At 49.8% G+C, this 18,360-nt stretch overlaps 1 protein-coding gene across 2 annotated transcripts in view; it reads left to right on the top strand.

The window, feature by feature from the left end:
• The window catches only part of KLHL29 (kelch like family member 29), a 332,145-nt gene extending 318,614 nt beyond the window's left edge, over positions 1-13,531 (top strand). For both annotated transcript variants that reach the window (XM_018055589.1, XM_018055588.1), the window contains 6 exons: positions 2,400-2,598; positions 2,741-2,923; positions 3,132-3,312; positions 8,398-8,591; positions 8,922-9,066; positions 11,347-13,531. In XM_018055589.1, coding sequence (XP_017911078.1) covers positions 2,400-2,598; positions 2,741-2,923; positions 3,132-3,312; positions 8,398-8,591; positions 8,922-9,066; positions 11,347-11,530 — 1,086 coding nt within the window. In that variant the 3' untranslated portion in view covers positions 11,531-13,531. The remainder of the gene's footprint in view (positions 1-2,399; positions 2,599-2,740; positions 2,924-3,131; positions 3,313-8,397; positions 8,592-8,921; positions 9,067-11,346) is intronic.

Here is an 18,360-nt window from a genome sequence, read left to right as displayed (position 1 = left end):
ACAGCCCCAGGGATCTCTAGCTGACTAGGGAATTCCTTCATGGGGGTTTTAAACAGAGAAACCACAGGAACAAACATTCCTAGGAAGACCAGCAGGCTGCAGGAATGGGAATGAATTTGGGATCCTTGCTTTGGGCTGGACTGCCTGGATTCTAAAGTGCTAGGAGCCCCCCGCAGTTAGTGCAGACATGCAGGTGACTCTTAGGAGAGCTCAGAGTCCACCCAGAAAGCATGGATGGGAAAATGGGGCAGGGAGACGGGAGCCCAGCAAGAGCTGAGGCAGCTGAGTGACAGATGATAGGGCTACTTTGCTGCACATGGAGCAATAAGAAGCACAAGGGAAGTAGGGATGGGGCAGGGACTGGATCCACAGCATCAAGTGTACACAGGACACAGAGACGGCCTGCCCCAGCCACTGGGCCAGGAGAAGGCGGTCCTCTGACCTACCAGATGGGGATGGAGCAAGATTCATTTTCAGAGGAAGGAAGTCAAGTTAGGCCACTGTAATAGTGACCACCACCATCTACCACAACCCCCAGATCTGCCTCCAGCCCAGACCTCTGCCTTTGATTGTCTACAGGACCCCTCCAGCCAGTGTCTCCCAAGCCCTTCTCATTCATAAACCCCCAGACCTACCCATCTTCTTGGGTTCCTTATTGTAGTTCTGCCCACTAACCACGGCCGAAGCCGAGTCCTCCCACGCCTTCCACCTCCATGTGGCCACACATTGCTGCCATGGTTGCCTCCTCTTATGAGGGCCAAGTTCTCTCTCTTCATTCCAGGCCCCCTGATCTCTCCAGGATGACCACAGTTGTCTCCTGAGAGGGTTCCCTGCCTTCAGTCTCCTTCCAAATTCATTCCCATCCCTGTGGCCTGCTGGTCTTCCTAGGAACATGTTTGGTCCTGTGGTTTCTCTGTTTAAAATCTCCATGAGGGAATCCCCTAATGATCCAGTGGTTGGGATTCCACGTTTCCACTGCAAGAGATGCAGGGCTATCCCTCATCCGAGAACTAAGATCCCACATGCCAAGCAGTGTGGCCAAAAAAAATTTTTAATAAAATTTTTTAAAATTAAAAAAAATAAACTCCTCATGAGTGCCCTCATCCACTCTGCAGGAAGCACTACACAGCCCTTAGCAAGCCAGGCCTGAGGTCAGCAGAGGCCAGAACCCAGCTCACCTCTCCAGTCTTATTTCTTCCTGTCTGCTACCCAACCCCTCAATGGAAGCCTTCTGCATCGAACAGGAAAAAACTCCATGTGTGTGCTGAGTTGCTTTAGTCATGTCTGACTCTGCTAGATACTTATGGACTGTAGCCTGCCAGGCTCCTCTGTCCATGGGATTTTCCAGGCAAGAATACTAGAGTGGGTTGCCATGCCCTCCTCCAGGGGATCTTCCAGACCCAGGGATCGAACTCACATGTCCTGCATTGCAGGTGGATTCTTTACTGCTGAGGCACCAGGGGAGTCCCAATAAGCTCCAAAGGTCTCTCCAAATGCACCACCATGCTCTCTCAGACTCCAGTGCCTCTGTGTGTGCTTTGAATGGCCTCCCTCTCCTTTACCTTAGGCCTGGAGAAGTCAGCAATCCTTCCACAGCAGGCTCAGACATCACCCACTCTAGACAGCCTCCTCTCCCACATCCCCGCCACCCCTCACTAGACTCTTCTTTGGGAAGAGTCCTTTGATGTGATGGATCCTCTCCCCGCCATGAAACTGTGTACACCTAGAGGTCAGAGACGGGGTCGTACTGGCCTTTGCACCCCCAAAAACACACTCAGTGAATGGCATAGAGTGGTCACCAATACTTGTTTGTTGAAACTACAGAGACGAGCAAAGAGTTTGCCAGACAAGAGGGGGATTCAAATCAATCAGCGAAAAGCCTTCAGTTCAGGGGTGGGGTCCAATGGAGTGCCACTCCAGGGGTTTGCTGGTAAGGGGGGGAGGCACAGGTTGGAATGGTCATGACTTCCAAGCTTAATGATCACAATCAGCTCTCTTGGGCCCTCCCACCTGTCCCTGAGTTTCTGCCCCCATGCACACCTTTTTGAGGATCAGAATCCTCATTCGGTCCCCTGTAGCCTGGTATGAAACAGAGGCCCGTGACCTGGGAGGAAGAGGCAGGAAGAAGGTGCTCAAGATACCAAAGGGTGGTCCACCCCAGGGTCAGCCCCAGCACGGAGACCTCTCCCTGGGTTCCCTTCTTGCCTCCTGCTGCTGGGAGCTCCCATGATCTCTATCTCAGCTGGGGCGAGCAGGATCGGCACTCCCAAGCCAAATGCAGATGAGAATTATCCCTGCGCTCAGCCCCACATCCCTCCTTTCTCCCTTCTCAATACCACTTACATGAGGCGGTGCCGCCTTAGGATCTAAGAAGATCCTGTGTCTCCTTGAACCCACAGTATGCAGCGGAGCTGCTGGCGGTGGTCCGCCTCCCGTTCATTCACCCCAGCTACCTGCTCAATGTGGTGGACAACGAGGAGCTGATCAAGTCATCAGAAGCATGTCGGGACCTGGTCAACGAGGCCAAACGCTACCACATGCTGCCCCACGCCCGCCAGGAGATGCAGACGCCCCGAACGCGGCCCCGCCTCTCCGCAGGTATGGCAGGACCTGCCCCAAACCCCCAAGGCAGGTGCCCTGTCGTCAGCCCGACTCTGGGTGGGTCCCCCCAGGAGGCACCAGGCGCAGATGCTGACACCGTGTCAGGCTATCCCAAGGGTGCCCCTCCATGTCCCTGCAGGTGTGGCCGAGGTCATCGTTTTGGTGGGGGGCCGTCAGATGGTGGGGATGACCCAGCGCTCGCTGGTGGCTGTCACCTGCTGGAACCCACAGAACAACAAGTGGTACCCGCTGGCCTCACTGCCTTTCTATGACCGCGAGTTCTTCAGTGTAGTGAGTGCCGGGGACAACATCTACCTCTCAGGTGAGGCCCCCTCAGGGCTGGGCTGGGCACAGGGCACAGACTTCCCTGGGGGTCCTCTCCCCACACCATGGCTAAGGAAGACACAAGGCCCAGAAGTGTCTACTTTGCACGTGAAGCCTCCTCCTGCCCCCGGGGCTGGGCCTCCCGGCCGTGGGCCTTTCCTCACTCCCTGCCCACTCTCTGGACCTCCCTCCCGTACTGCCCACAGGTGGGATGGAATCAGGGGTGACGCTGGCCGATGTCTGGTGCTACATGTCCCTGCTCGATAACTGGAACCTCGTCTCCAGGATGACGGTCCCCCGCTGTCGGCACAACAGCCTTGTATACGACGGGAAGATTTACACCCTCGGGGGACTCGGCGTGGCAGGCAACGTGGACCACGTGGAGAGGTAATGAGGCCACGGTCATGACAGGGGCACCCTCTAATGTCCCCCAAGAGTTATAAAGCCCATTGCTTCTCCTCCTCAACCCCTACCCAATTAAGACCCACTGGAGGCCGGACATTTAAAGCCCATTGTCCAGGCTCTTCCTGCCCAGCAGAGGGAGAAGAATCGGGATGGTGGGGTGGAAGCAGGAAGAGTGACAAACTGCCCAGTCACCGAGACGGGGCACTCTTGTCCCAATCAGGGGGACAGACAAGCTGGAGGCATGAGATCCAGTGGTGAAAAAGCTCAGGGTGGGCCTGCTGCTGTCCTGACCAAGCAATTAGGGAGCTTACTAGGACTGGAAGCAGCAGCCCAGAGATGTGCTGGGATGTCGGGCTAAGCAAGGGGCTTCCCAGGTGGCTCAGTGGGTAAACAATCTGCCTATAGCACACAATCTCCTGCCTGCAGGAGATGCGGGCAGATGCGAGTTCAGTCTCTGGATCAGGAAGATCCCCTGGAGGAGGGCATGGCAAGCCACTCCAGTGTTCTTGCCTGGAGAACGCTATGGACAGAGGAGCCTGGTGGGCTACCGTCCATAGGGTCACAAACAGTCAGACATGACTGAGCATGCATGCAGGGCTAAGCTGGAGCCATCATCCAAATGTGACCGTCACGTCCCTACCAAGCGGAGGTGACACCCCAGGGACACTCCCTTCCTCCCTCTATCACACACATCCTGTGAAATCTGCTTGTAGTAATAACACAGGAAAGGGTCACTGCACACAGGCCTGGCCAATTCTCTAGAACTCTCTATGGAAATTGTGTGTATAAAGCCTGCCCTCTGCTGGAAGTCCTGGGCTGGCTTCTTCATGACAGCCCTCAAATCTGGCCTCACCTAGAACAGGGATCTGGAGGCTGAAGAAGGGCAGTTTTCTGGGTAGAAACAGTCTTTGCCTTTGAGCAACAGATACCTTGGAGAGAAGCTGCAGGAAGAGCTCCAACCGCTTTGTGAGTCAGCAGCAGTCAGTGGTGCAGACCTGCTTTCCCAGGAGCTAGTGACCCAGAGAGTGGCAAGTTAGTCTGAGCTGGCCTCCAGTTTCAACCCAGGGTGGGTCACAGCTAAGATTACTGGAGTCCTTTTCCCATGTTCTTCCCACACCCTAGGGGTTTCTAAAACGGCTCAGCAGGTAACGAATCTGTCTGCAATGCAAGAGCCTCAGGAGACTTGGGTTTGATCCTTTAGTCAGGAAGATTCCCCTGGAGGAGGGCATGGCAACCCACTCCAATATTCTTGCTTGGAGAATCCCATGGACAGAGGAGCCTAAGGGCTACAGTCCAAAGGGTTGCAAAGAGTTGGACACGACTGAGCACGCTCACAGGATCCCACAGCCTAGTCCACCACCCTGGCCTACAACATCGACTCCCACAGAAAGCACAGCTTCCCCCCTGTGACAGCGTATTGCTTGTGGAGACACACATACCCCTCAATTTGTCTTTTTCCCCTCGGTGGCTAATTGGACATTTGACAAATGTTACAGCAGAAATGGATTCAGAGTGACACAGGCTCTGGCTGTTCACTGTGGGCTTTTAACTCCCCCAAGTGGAGCCCAGAGATGGCTCAGTAACATTTAATTGTCATATTGATTTGGAAATAATGGGGAATCCCTGTGTAATTATGAAGATATTAATACTGCTGTTGAACCTGGGTCAGCCCTGGTGCTGACAGCCTTCTGTGGGACCCACTGCACGCCCGTCAAGCCCCAAGCTTTCTGGAAGCACCAGCTTCCAGTCATTTGTCATCCACTATAAACACATGAAAAGGAGACATTTTCTATGTAGGAGTAAACTGAGCTAGATCTGTCATCCTGTCTTGCTTTTGTCAGCTATTTTTAATCTCCTAAGACACTGATTACTCATTTTGTAAACTTATACTTGTTGATAAATACAGGGATTTGTTCAAGGATCAAATGCACCAAGAGTGGGGACAGGCTCCACTCCCATTGGGCCCAGGAGCAGTGTTCCAATGCTCGGGAGCAGCCGATATCAGACCGCCTTGGTGGCTGGCTCAGCCTTTGTTCTGCTATGAAACATCAGCTGGGGCACAGAAGGAGCAAGACTCCCCTGGGACCCGTGGAGACTGAGGAGCAGTCCAGGGCATGGTGCCCTGAGCCCCTTCCCCAGCCCACTGGTATCTATCAACTGTCCTTTTTGGGACAGGATGCAGACCTGAAGACCCCTGGGAGGAGGGTGCATGGAGGGATGCCCACGGCTTCCCAGGGAACAGAGCTGGATCTCCTTTGGTCAATTTCTGTGCCACACAGTGGCGATGATGGAAACTTCTGGGTGACAGGAGGGTCAGGGGAACGGGGACAGACATGAAGACGCTTTGTTCCCCAGGAAGCACTAATGGTACAAATCACTCTTCTATTGATAATGAGTGAAATGTATGGCGCATGATAATTACATTACATTACGGCATTACAGGACTCGAGCAAGATTATATAATTATAGATTAAAACAACAGTGTCATAGACAAACCTGCATTATATCATTATATAAATAACCGGGTCTAATACTTTATGGCCATATATTGCGGTAGCTGTGGTTACTGGATAAATGATAGCCGAGTGCCTCACTCCGCGGGGTCATTTGCATGCCATTAGCATATCCTTCCCAAGCAGGAAGCTGACAGATTGAGCTGATGGAGGGCTGGTGGTTTGGCAATCAGCCACCTGGAATAACGAGAACATTGCGTTTGGCGGAAGGTGCCATTGTACCGAAAACCTGAAGACTAACAGCCACATAACCTTCCACAATCTTCCAGCTCCTTGTCCAGGAGCTCTTTGGATCTCTGCCACATTGACTTAAAAAACAGATATCCAAACTTCTGACACTGTCCCAAAAGGCATATCTCCTATTTATTCCATCTCCTATTAGCCACATATTGTTTGTTTGGGGCTTCGTTGAATCAGCTCCTGCTGCCCTGCAAGAATCCCAGGGATGGCAGAGCCTGGTGGGCTGCCATCTATGGGGTCGCACAGAGTCGGACACGACTGAAGTGACTTAGCAATGCTTAAATCTTCAGGAACTCTGCATGTCAATTGTTAGCTACAAATATTATTAAAAATTAAGTCATATAGGGAATTCCCTGGTGGTCCAGTTGTTAGGACTCCATGCTTTCACTGCTGAGGGCACAGGTTCAACCCCTGGTCAGAGAACTAAGATCCTGCAAACCCACAAGCCATGTGGCAAATAAATAAAATTAAAAAAATAAAACTTGTCTTATAAACTTAGGACTAATTTTAAAACAAAGGCAATTCATACTCAAAACTCACCACTATCTAATTTTTTACTCCATTTTACCACTGCCTGTACTCTACGTGTCCACTGCATCTGTATGTGAAGGAGATTCTGTGTCCTGGGGTGCTTCTGGGTCTCTCTTCCCAGCCTCACAGTCAGTGATGTCCTATTGGTAGCCTGAAATCGGTCATGAATTTACATCACAGAAATCAGCAAAGGCTACACACCAGGACTTTCTTCCCTGGAGAACTGTTTTTTTACAGTTTACCAGCATATCACGGACAATACCTCTTAGCAGTACCTTCTAAGTCCCACATTCTTGGCCCATCTTCCCAGTGAAGTTTCACCCAAGAGATGTCTCCACCATCCATTTCTACTGCCTGGCTTCCCACTTCCTCCTCCATACACAAATAACCCTGCACTTCCTGTTTCACATAATGTGCCCTTGACACACCACCAGTGACCTGCTGGGGACTTCCTGACCTCCCATCACATCTTCCATGCTGCAGCTCTGTCTCCTGTCACACCACCGCTCCTCTCGGACCCCTCTCAGCTCCCCTCTATAAACCGGCATCTCCCCAGTGCCCTCGGCCCATCTTCACCGCACATATTTCCTGTGAACCCCCTTGCCTTCAATTTCCAGCTACATGCTGATGATCCCAAAGCTGAATATTTAATCCAGACCAAAATACCGACTGCCCCTACACATCCAATGGAGAAGGCAATGGCACCCCACTCCAGTACTGTTGCCTGGAAAATCCCATGGACAGAGGAGCCTGGTGGGCTGCAGTCCATGGGGTTGCTAAGAGTCGGACACGACTGAGCGACTTCACTTTCACTTTTCACTTTCATGCACTGGAGAAGGAAATGGCAACCCACTCCAGTATTCTTGCCTGGGGAATCCCAGGGATGGGGGAGCCTGGTGGGCTGCCGTCTATGGGGTCGCACAGAGTCGGACATGACTGAAGTGACTTAGCAGCAGCAGCAGCAGATACTTTACACTCCTCAGGAATAAAAGCCAACTCATCCTCCTTCCCAAACCTTCCCAACTTTGATTGCCTGTCCCATGAGTAGTGCCCCCTCTGCCCAGACACCCTGAGGCATCCTAGGCAACTCCCCAAACTAAGACAGTGATTCATGCTGCACCATCTCAGTTCACCTCTGCTTCTGTTCCCACCTCCTTCTTTGGGCCAGGCCACTATTTCCCCAGTTTTCAGTCCATCAGTTCAGTTCAGTTCACTCACTCAGTCGTGTCCAACTCTTTGCAACCCCATAAACTGCAGCATGCCAGGCCTCCCTGTCCATCACCAACTCCCAGAGTTACTCAACCTCATGTCCATCGAGTCGGTGATGCCATCCCGCCATCTCATCCTCTGTCGTCCTACCCCCAATCCCTCCCAGCATCAGGTCATAGGTGGGTATATTTCAGCCCATGGGAGATGCCCAGTGCAGGACTGGGGAAGAAAAGAGCAGGACTGAGCTGGACAGAGAGGACTGCGGGCCTGGGAGTCTGCGAGCTGGGGAGCCCAGTGTGAGTAAAGGAAGGAAGACAAAAGTCTGCACAGAGGTTTCAACAGACAGACAAGAGCTCCCTGAGGTTCAGGAGGAAGGCGGAGAGGGCTGGGTTGGGCAAAATCCTGGGTGGTCTTGAGTGATTCATCCCAAGTGCCCCTAACTCTGTGATCTCCGGTTACACCCAGGGCAGAAAGAAGACAGTGGGGCTTCCCCATGTCTGCTGCCTTGGTTGGGGCCCCTGCCCTGCATAAGGCCCATCTCTGATTCTGGGTGCCTATTCTCCTCTCTCAACAGGTACGACACCATCACCAACCAATGGGAGGCGGTAGCCCCTCTGCCCAAGGCAGTGCATTCAGCAGCAGCCACAGTGTGTGGTGGGAAGATCTATGTGTTTGGGGGCGTGAACGAGGCAGGCCGAGCTGCGGGCGTCCTCCAGTCTTATGTCCCACAGACCAACACGTGGAGTTTCATCGAGTCCCCGATGATTGGTGAGAACCAATTGTCTCCTCGGCCCAGGACCAGGGCAGCAGCCCCACTCCATTGATTTATTCAGTCTCACTATCCCAAGCCCAGATATCCAGCTGAGCCCAACGGTTCTGCAGACCCAAGTCTGGGCTGGGGGGCAGAAGGGGAATGTGGGGAGGTGAACCCCCAGCCTAGATGCAGTTGCAACTCCCACTACCCAGACAAAGGGCCAGTTGCTCTGTGCCAGGTGCTTCCTGGCCCCAGCTCAGTCCTCAGGCTACCCAGTGATGCTGGAGGTCTCTGCAGGCCCAGCAGAGGACCCTGACCTATCCCTTGCCCTGCTCTCCCGGCAGACAACAAGTACGCTCCAGCTGTCACCCTCAACGGCTTCGTTTTCATCCTGGGTGGGGCTTATGCCAGAGCCACCACCATCTACGACCCAGACAAAGGGAACATCAAGGCCGGCCCCAACATGAATCACTCTCGCCAGTTCTGCAGGTGAGGGGGCAGGAAGCAAGGAAGTCAGGGGGAGGGACAGCAGGAGGGGTTGGCGCAGATGATGGACCACCATCCTGTGACCAAGGCGGTGTCCAGGCCAGAGCAGCACCGTGGGTGTGGGTGTTCATGCAGAGCAGAGCAGAGCGGGAAGCGCCCCAGGGCAGCCCCTGGCCCAGAAGCCCAACCCTTGGGCTCCAGCAGACCACCCCCCTCAAAGCTGCACAGGAAAGGCTTCCAACAGCCCTGGGTCCTTCAGGCCTCACCTTCTCTCAGCAGGAGGAGAGGGTGGTGGTGTGAGGTTTTCCCTCCCCAGGCCTGCCTGCTGGGTCACAGATGAGAGGTAGTGCTCACCCCACGCTATGGATACCCTACATGGGATGATGGTGGTTTATGCCCTGACGACACGTATGATCCTGATGGATCTTCGGAGCTGGACCCGGTGAGGCACAAGGCACGGCTGCTCTGGAGCCCCGAAGCTGCCTGGGCAGAAGCACACCCAGACCAGACCACCCGCAGGAAGAGAGAGGTAGAGGTCAGAGTGTGGCCTGGTTCCTAGGATGCTCTGCTCCCAAACCTTAACCACTCTGGGCAGTGAGGTGCACACTGTGCTCTTCCAGCCCCATCCTTTCCTGGACTAAGAGGAATAAGGAAACTAAAGGGGTCCCAGAGACTCCATTTGCAGCCTTTCCGTACAAAGCCTTCCTGAAGACCCCTAGAGGTGACCCCTGGCCCTCAGTGTGGGAAAAGCATTTACTGAGTGCCCGCTGTTTGTTGGCATGGCCAGGAAAGCGACAATCCACTACTAACATGTTACATGACCTCAGGGAAATAACGTCCTCTCTCTGGGGAAGTTCTAGCTATAAATGGGCCCTTGGACCAGATGAGTGCCAAGTTCCTGTTAGTATGACGGTGTCACAGTTCTTGAGCCCTCTTTTACATGGTGCCCATGTCCATGGTAACTCTGACAATATTGTCCTGTGACCAAGACAACCGGGGTATGGGCACCCCTTGTGGCTGGGGGGACTCCCATGCCCCACGTGACAGTAAAGGTGAGTGCGGGGAGACGATGCCTGAGGGGAGATTTAAGCTGAGTCTTGCGCTGGAAGCAAGGACAGGATATGCCACAGCGGGAGAAGAATGAAGGGCCCAGACAGCACGGAGCTGTGAGAGAGAAGGCTGGGAGCTTTAGAATCTGGGGAGAAATCTAGACACACAGGTTGTGTCAAGGCTCTCAGGCTTTCAGAAATGGGTGGTGATTTAGGAAGTGTATCTGCTCGATGTCAGGGGATGGCCAAGAGAAATAGCCACTAGCTGAGATGAGAGAACTCGGACTGGAAGCACAGGGGTAGCCATCTGTGTGAAGGGGTAGCCATCTGTGTGTAGGGGTAGCTGAGATTAGCAGTTAGGGAGTCAGTGCAGGAGAGCAGGGAGCCGCCCGAGACAGCAGGACCCAGCCAGTGAGTGTGGTACAGGGTAGGCACCCAGGCCACTTGGTGATGCTGGGAGCATACTGGGCCCTGATGGCCACTTGCAGGCAGCAGCACAAGGTCACATGTGTGAAGGAATCACAGCAGCAAGCTTTGACTCTGAGCCCCTTGGCCAGGGTGAAATTCCTGTTCGAGTAGCCCATACTCAATTATGGTTTAGCTCCTTACACCCTGTCTGCTACCATTCTGGTGAGTCATGTTTCCAGCTGGACTTGAGTGGTAGGAAGGCTCTGTCCTGGCAACACCAACAAGATGCTGTGTAGAGACCCATGACCTGAGCTAAGCGCCTGCACATCTCCCAGCCAATCTGAGTCAGATGCATAGGCCCCAGGCTGCCCAGTAGGCATCAGTGTCACCCGCAGCTGGAGGGTAGTATAGCGTGGCGTCCTGATTGGTCCTGGAGGAGAGGTGTTTTTCTTACACCAGCTTAGGTCAGAGGGCAAAGAAGAGCAGCAAGATCCCATAGGACTTTTTTCTTCTTAAAATTTATTTTTACTTATTTATTTGGCTGCACTGGGTCTTACTTGCAGCATGTAAGGATCTTCAGTCGTCCTTGAGTCATGCAGGGTCTTCAGTTGCAGTATGTGGAATCTAGTTCCCTGGCCAGGGATTGAAACTGGGTCCCCCGCATTTGGGAGCATGAAGCCTTAGCCGCTGGACCACCAGGGAAGTCCTCAAGATCCCATAGGACTTTTGCGAAAGGGGAGAGGCAGCCAGCAACAGGACAGGGCTCTGTCTCTTTGTCCCAGGGGGGATCCCCAGTGGCTAAGTCTCTCCCTGCTTTCTCTGACAGCGCCGTGGTGCTCGACGGCAAGATTTATGCAACCGGAGGCATTGTTAGCAGTGAAGGGCCAGCCCTGGGCAACATGGAAGCCTATGAGCCTGCAACCAACACGTGGACCCTCCTCCCCCACATGCCCTGCCCTGTGTTCAGACATGGCTGTGTCGTGATAAAGAAATATATCCAAAGCGGCTGACATCAGCAGAAAGCCCATACCGAGACTGTGGACACGTCTGGTGAGGCAAATGCTACTCACAAAGATCGACTTTCAGCAACACCGATAAGAGGCCAACCAACCCAATCAAGGAACTCACTGCGCTGGACATTTTGAATACTCTCTACATTGAATGTAGGAAATCATCCTCGCCTTTGGGGGAACAAGAAGGAGTGGCCTCCAGGCAGCAGGAACCACAGCCCTCCCAGGAGCGAGCCGGGCCTCAGCGCTCCTGCAGGGGCACTTGCTCTGAACAGAGGCGCTCGCTTGGCCCCATGCAATGGAGTTTCACATAACTTTCCAGCTGGGAGACAGCAGCTGTTTTTTCCTTCCTGCAGAGCAAGCTTGACCCCCAGCCAACCATAGATCAGTCATCCTCTGACAATATTAGACGTCAGGCTCTTTTGGAATAAGATCAAAGTGTCCTTACCACTTTGATTCCTACTTTTGTTTTTAACCAATCTACACTTTCAGTGGCCGAGGGAAAACAAGGGACAATACTACGTTATGGGGACACGAGGCCAAGGAGGCCGCCAGTCCCCACTGGGTCGATAAGTCCAGCCACCACGTGGAGCCTGATGTGACTGGGGCAGGGCCACCGTGGGGAGAGCTGGGGACAGCCGTCTGTCCCTTCACAGGGTTTTCTACCGTGTTTTTGCTGGAGAAGGACAAGGTGATTGTGCTAGCTTTCTCTTATCCAATATGAATTATTTAGATTTCCAAGGCATTTTCTTGATAAACAAAAAGGCTATTTTTAAGTACCGAGAGAAGGAGGCGGCCTCAAGAGGGATAATGTGGGAATTCCCAAAGCTCTTTGTAGGTAGTGCCAGAGTGGGGCATTTGCTCCAATTTTTCTATGTGCAGAATAGAGGATCTCTCCTGGGGGGCTGGGGTGGTGAAAGCCCCCATTTTATTTTTAGAAAAAGTAACTCCCAGACAGCCCTGTAAAAGCCGTGCCTCGTGGAGGCATTGTCAAGGAAAGATGACTGTTCCGGAAGGTAACCGGTTCTGGCTCTCAACACCAGGCCAGCTCCCTCCATGAGGTAAAGCTGAGGACCCGGGCCAGGCTGGAAGGGAAGGAGGGAGAATACATGTCTACAAAGCACAGGAGACTATTTTTGATATTTATAGCTATATATTAAGGCACCTGCCACAAAGAGCTCTCAGGATGGGGACAGCCTTCTCAGACGAGCCATGCCAGGCAAAGCCTGATGGGTAAGAGCAGAACTGCTCTTCTAGTAGCATCTTAACCCAAGCAAGGGGAGCCCTGGGGGGAGGCCACCCCGTGGCTCACAGAGAAAGGCCTTCCCGCCAATCCTCAGACCCTCAAACCTCACACGGTGACCAGTTTCCATTCCAGGGCACGAAGGATGTGGCTGCCACTGCTGCGCTGTTGAGTCGAAGTTGGTACCAAATACACATTTACCATTGTTATATCTGGGAAGTCGACTTGCCGTCATCTCATCGTGAAAACCATTTCTAAGGAGAAAAGGACAGGACACGCGTTCCATCTTTCAGTATTTGATGACACAAGGTCCCAGTGTTGGGCATCAACTTCTCACACTACAAGTGTGGCTACCACTTGGACAAGATACCAAGCTTCGTTATGCAGTTTTTAATATTATTTATTCTTTTAAAAAAGTAATAAGCACAAAACTACATACGTTGTATGTCATTTAAAGTATTTATGTCAAACAGGGTGCAAGTGTGAACCCAAGGACTGGAGCACAAGTGTCTAACTGCCTGGGGCAGGGCGGATGTCAGCGTTGGTGTGCGTCTGCCTCCAAAGGAGGTGTAGTGGTCAGCGAGACTCAACCCAGATGACATTGAAATCCCGTTTCTCTCCTCATCTATCACACTGGAGCAAAACTGGCTATTTCTGTGAATGATATAAAACAGGGTTCTCTGTAATGGTATTGTACATAGTATATGTTTATTGTTAAGTTCTTGTTATATTATAATAAATATATTTATAGATCTAGACTTGGAAGCCAATGGAATGCCTCTGTGTGCCACCGTCCTTGACCCCAAGATGAGCAACCCGGTGTAGGCCTGTGTTGCCTCTCCTATCAGCTGTCTGGGCTCTGCCGCAGACTCAAATGCAGATCTTGGTGCGTTCTGCATCAAATGCAGAAAAGACAGGACTCCTTAGCAAGGGAATGTATAGAGCTGAAAGTCAAGAATCAAGAACAATTAAAGTCAAAGTTGAAAGGGACTTGCAAACACTCTGGCACTGACTCTCAGGATCTCCCTTCAGTTTAAATGTTTTCTTTTTTTTGGCTGTACTCCATGTGGGGTCCTTAATTTTCTGACCAGAGATTGAACCCATGGCCTCTGCACTGAGAGCAGGTTATCTTAACCACTGGACCACCACTAAAGTCCCCAGTTTAAGTGCTCTTATGATACTTGTGCAACTGAAAGCTTCAAGGTTAGCTTTCCCCTGGTCTGACTCCGGTGCCCAAGACCTTTTTGGAGGACTGTGCCAAACCCACATGGCAACTCCACTTCATCAGCCTGAGATACAACACACCTCCTCCAGGAAGAACAAGCTGTGCCTTCCATCCTAAAATCTAGTCAGGGTGGCCTCCCTGTCTTCTTCAGTCCTACCATAGGCTGTTCTCTAATCTGTTGAATAGACTGACTTTGCTCTACTAAGGACACCCACACAAAGCCCAGAGCAAAAGTATAGAGCACCAGACGGGTTTGCTCCCTCTCTTACAAGGAAAACATTTAGATTTAATGGATTCACAGCAGAAGGCAGATTTACCAGTATTTCAGCCACAGGAAGAACCCCATACCCTTAATCCCCAAATCTCACCAAGACCTAAAGTCTCCTTGCAAGGAAAAAAAAAAAAATTGGAAGAAGGTGGGCTGGGATAGGGGATCTGGGACTCCTCAAAGAACTCAACTGACAGATTATGATGAGTGGACCATATATTTGCCAAAAATACCTGCCCTGGTCCCTCAGCAACATCAGTCCTAGAGGAAAGGATGGAGAATATCTGGCAGATATAAATCAAGAAGAGCTGAAATGATAATCCGTTATAAAAACCAAGCAATAGTTTGCTACCTCTTTCCTTCTCTATTCTATTTGCCTAAATCAAAGGAAATATTTTTTCTGGGTCTGTGCAGAGTCTGTGTGCTTACCACGAAAGACATGTGTATCTGCTGTATCAGGCATCCGTGTAACCATGGGGAGAGGCTCTTACCATCAGACCTGGCATGGATGGTGAGGAAATTTACTGTGACAGCCACAGACAGGAAATGGATCACAGTGTGTGTGTGTGTGTGTGTGTGTGTGTGTGTGTGTGTGTGTGTGCATGAGAACTTTAAAAAATTCAAAGCTGAAATAAGAAGAAAACAGGAAAAATATTTATAGTCCATACGACAAAGGATTAATATCTTTATTTAAAAACCTGTGTGATTCAATTAGAAACTGTTAAGTGATTCCAACTGTTAAACACGTCATGAATAGACCCTTCAAAGAGGAAACATATAATAAAAATGTTCTACATTGATAATTATTAAATAATGAAACTTAAATAATGAGGTCACATCTTTACTTCCTAAATTAGCTTCTCAAACCTTAAAAAAAAAAAAAAAAAAAAAAGGCAGGGGTGAGGAGGGCGTATGAAGAGCAGTGAAACTCCTGGGTAGCACCAAGGGCTTTGTAACCTAAAATGGCTTTTAGAAAGTAGCATGGCTGATGACATGTATCAAGAGCCTAAAGGGTACCTGACCCGTAAATCCATTTCTGGGCATCCATCAGGAAATAACGTGAACCATGGAAAAGGTCATGTAACAACTAGCTCTCATTTATTGATGCTAACTGTATGCCAGACACCATACTGAGCACTTTAAGCACTGAATCCTCATAATTCACTAGACAGCAGCTGCAATATAGAAAACACTAGAAGGGGGGGGAAGTGAAAGTGAAATTTGCTCAGTCATGTCCAGCTCTTTGCAACTCCATGGACTTTACAATCCATGGTATCCTCCAGGTCAGAATACTGGAGTGGGTAGCCTTTCCCCTCTCCAAGAGTCTTCCCAACCCAGGGATCGAACTCAGGTCTCCCTCATTGCAGGTGGATTCTTTACCAGCTGAGCCACAAGGGAAGCCCAAGAATACTGGAGTGGGTAGCCTATCCCTTCTCCAGTGGGCCTTCCCAACGCAGGAATCAAACCAGGTATCCTGCATTGCAGGCGGATTCTTACCAACTGAGCTATGAGGGAAGCCTTATAGAAGGTGGGGAGCAAGATTCATATTTGTATATGACTATTGTTATATAAGATATGCATATAATAATATATAAGCTATATACATACACACAAAAATATGTAAAATATGTATATTAAAATGACCAGATGTATAGTCATAAAACTACTATTCACTGAGCTGATGGAATTGTGGACAATGTTCTTTCTCTTTTCCAAAATGTATATAAAGTGATGACTTTATTTTTATAATAAAGATATAGATATACATGTATATTTTTAATGAGGAATGAAGGACAGAAATAATCTTTTCCCTATATTTAGCCTGAGAAATTCTCAAAGATCATTCCTATCTTGGACACCATAAACAATGGAGAAATTAGAAAGGGTTCAGAACAATGTAACAAAGAATTATAAATAAGAAAATAGAGTTCCAGTAATAATCAAGATTGTTTTGTTTTTTTTTAAACCTAAAGGCTAGAGGTGAATGGATTATATCTTCCTGTACATGAAGATTTTCATAAAACTAATGAACACCAATACTTCTCCATGTTCTTGGAAGGTCAAGGAAGATGAAAAAGACAATAATAAAGAAGAAAAACTTCTAGCTCAACAAAAGAAAACATCTATTTGTGCAAAACTCTGGAATAGGTTCCCAAGGTCCTTGTGAAGATTTCTCTAATTATGTATTTTATAACATAACTGCATCCATTATCTCATGTTATCCTCCCAATTACCCAAAAAGGCACAGGGCTTCATCTTTACTCTTTAAGAGGAAACAATCTCAAAAAAGTTGAGTGACTTGTGCAGTAACAGTTAGACCCCAGGTGTTCTTCATACACTATTATATTTGACACTCATCACAGTCCTACAGAGGATGGTTATCCCTGCTGACAGAGAGACCACAGGTTCCAGACATGATGCAGAGTCAGTCTAAGGCACATCAGTATTCAAACCCTGCTCAGAAGGCCTCCAGAGAGGTTGTGCGACACCACACTGCCTCCTCAAGGCTGTCTGTAACTGTGTGGCTCTTATTGCTCTAAGACTAAGGCTCCTTCCTCCTTCCCAAGCCACCTCAGAAACCTGTGTTGAGAAAACAGAGAATTCTGTGAATATGATAGACATTTAACTCTGTGCTGGATCCAGTCCTCTTTAGAAGCAATTGTTTTCTGAAATGGCTGGTAAGATTCTCGTAACACACTGGCTTCTTCCACATAAGACTATGGTTTCACACAGGAAACTTGAGTTTAGGGGAAGAAAAAAGGTCACTGACTAAGATACTATTGCTGCTCACTTAAAACTCCTCCTGTGAGCCTTCACTCTGTGTGAACTCTTAAGGAGTTCCAACCCCAATCAGGGAGAGTAAAGCAAAGTGGAGAACAATGCTAGTACCGGCTGCACCACCCTCCACCCCAGAGGGCACACCATGACCTTGTCACCCAAGGAGTAGAAAGGTCAAACTGCTAAATGGGGACTTCAGGACCTGAAATGAGGACCAAGAAGCCCACCTTTTCCATACGATGGCAAAAATTAGACAACCCAAAAATCTATTGTCATCTTCTAAAATTTACAATCCATGTGCTCTGCTGCCCTCTAGGTAACATTTGGCAAGTCCCTTGGGCATCTATCCTCATGAAAAGTGAGCACAGCCTTTGAGTGGATCACACCAGGTCAATAACACTATGTTCTCTACAGGCAGGGACCATGTCCTCCTATTCCCCCAACAGGACACATAACCTTGATGAGTAGTGGCAGCAGATTCTATTGACAGCATGAAAAAGGTTTTGAGTTATGAAAAGTATAAAGGCAAGGCCACAATTTTATGCTCTGCTTTATCCATCCCTGTTTACAGATGACTGAAGAAGCAATAGTTTTGTTAAAAGGTTTTTACTTACCATGTTATAAAATTCCATCACTCTTGGAGAAGCTAGACACTGCTAGTGCAAACCTAGACAGCATAGAGTTCATCAGCCCTGTCCCCTTGGGGTTTAAGCCCTGGAGACTCTGCATTCCTGGCAGTAAAAATCAGTCTTTCAAGCCCTTCAGTTCAACCCCTACATTCCCTAGTGAAAGTATTTGTCGCTCAGTTGTGTCTGACTATTTGCAACCCCGTGGACTGCAGCTCGCCAGGCCCCTCTGTCCATGGAATTCTCCAGGCAAGAATACTGAAGTGGGTTGCCATTCCTTTCTTCAGGGGATCTTCCCAACTCAGGGATCCAACTCTGGTCTCTCACATGGCAGGCAGATTCTTTACCATCTGAGCCACCAGGGAAGCCCTACCTCTCTTACTACTACTGCCCTATTTTAAGCCTTTACTTCTTAGTTGTTGCTATTATAGCCTCTTTTATGGTTATTTTTTAAAATAACAGCTTTGTTGACATGTAATTCACATGTGAAAAAAAATCACCCTTTTAAAGTATACAATTCAGCAGTTTTGGGAATAGTCACCGAGTTAAGCAACCATCACCACTATTTGCAGAACATTTTCATCATCTCAAAAAGAAGCCTGGGAGTTTTGGGTTTGGTGGCATATGCCACCTGTCTCCTTGCATGGTCTGGCAATAAATCTTTCTCTGTTCCCCCTGCCAAAAACTGTA

Source organism: Capra hircus, chromosome 11 (assembly GCF_001704415.2).
Source record: "Capra hircus breed San Clemente chromosome 11, ASM170441v1, whole genome shotgun sequence".
NCBI classification, from domain to species: domain Eukaryota; kingdom Metazoa; phylum Chordata; class Mammalia; order Artiodactyla; family Bovidae; genus Capra; species Capra hircus.
Note: the sequence above shows the minus strand (reverse complement) of the source record. Positions and strands in the feature narration are given on the sequence as shown.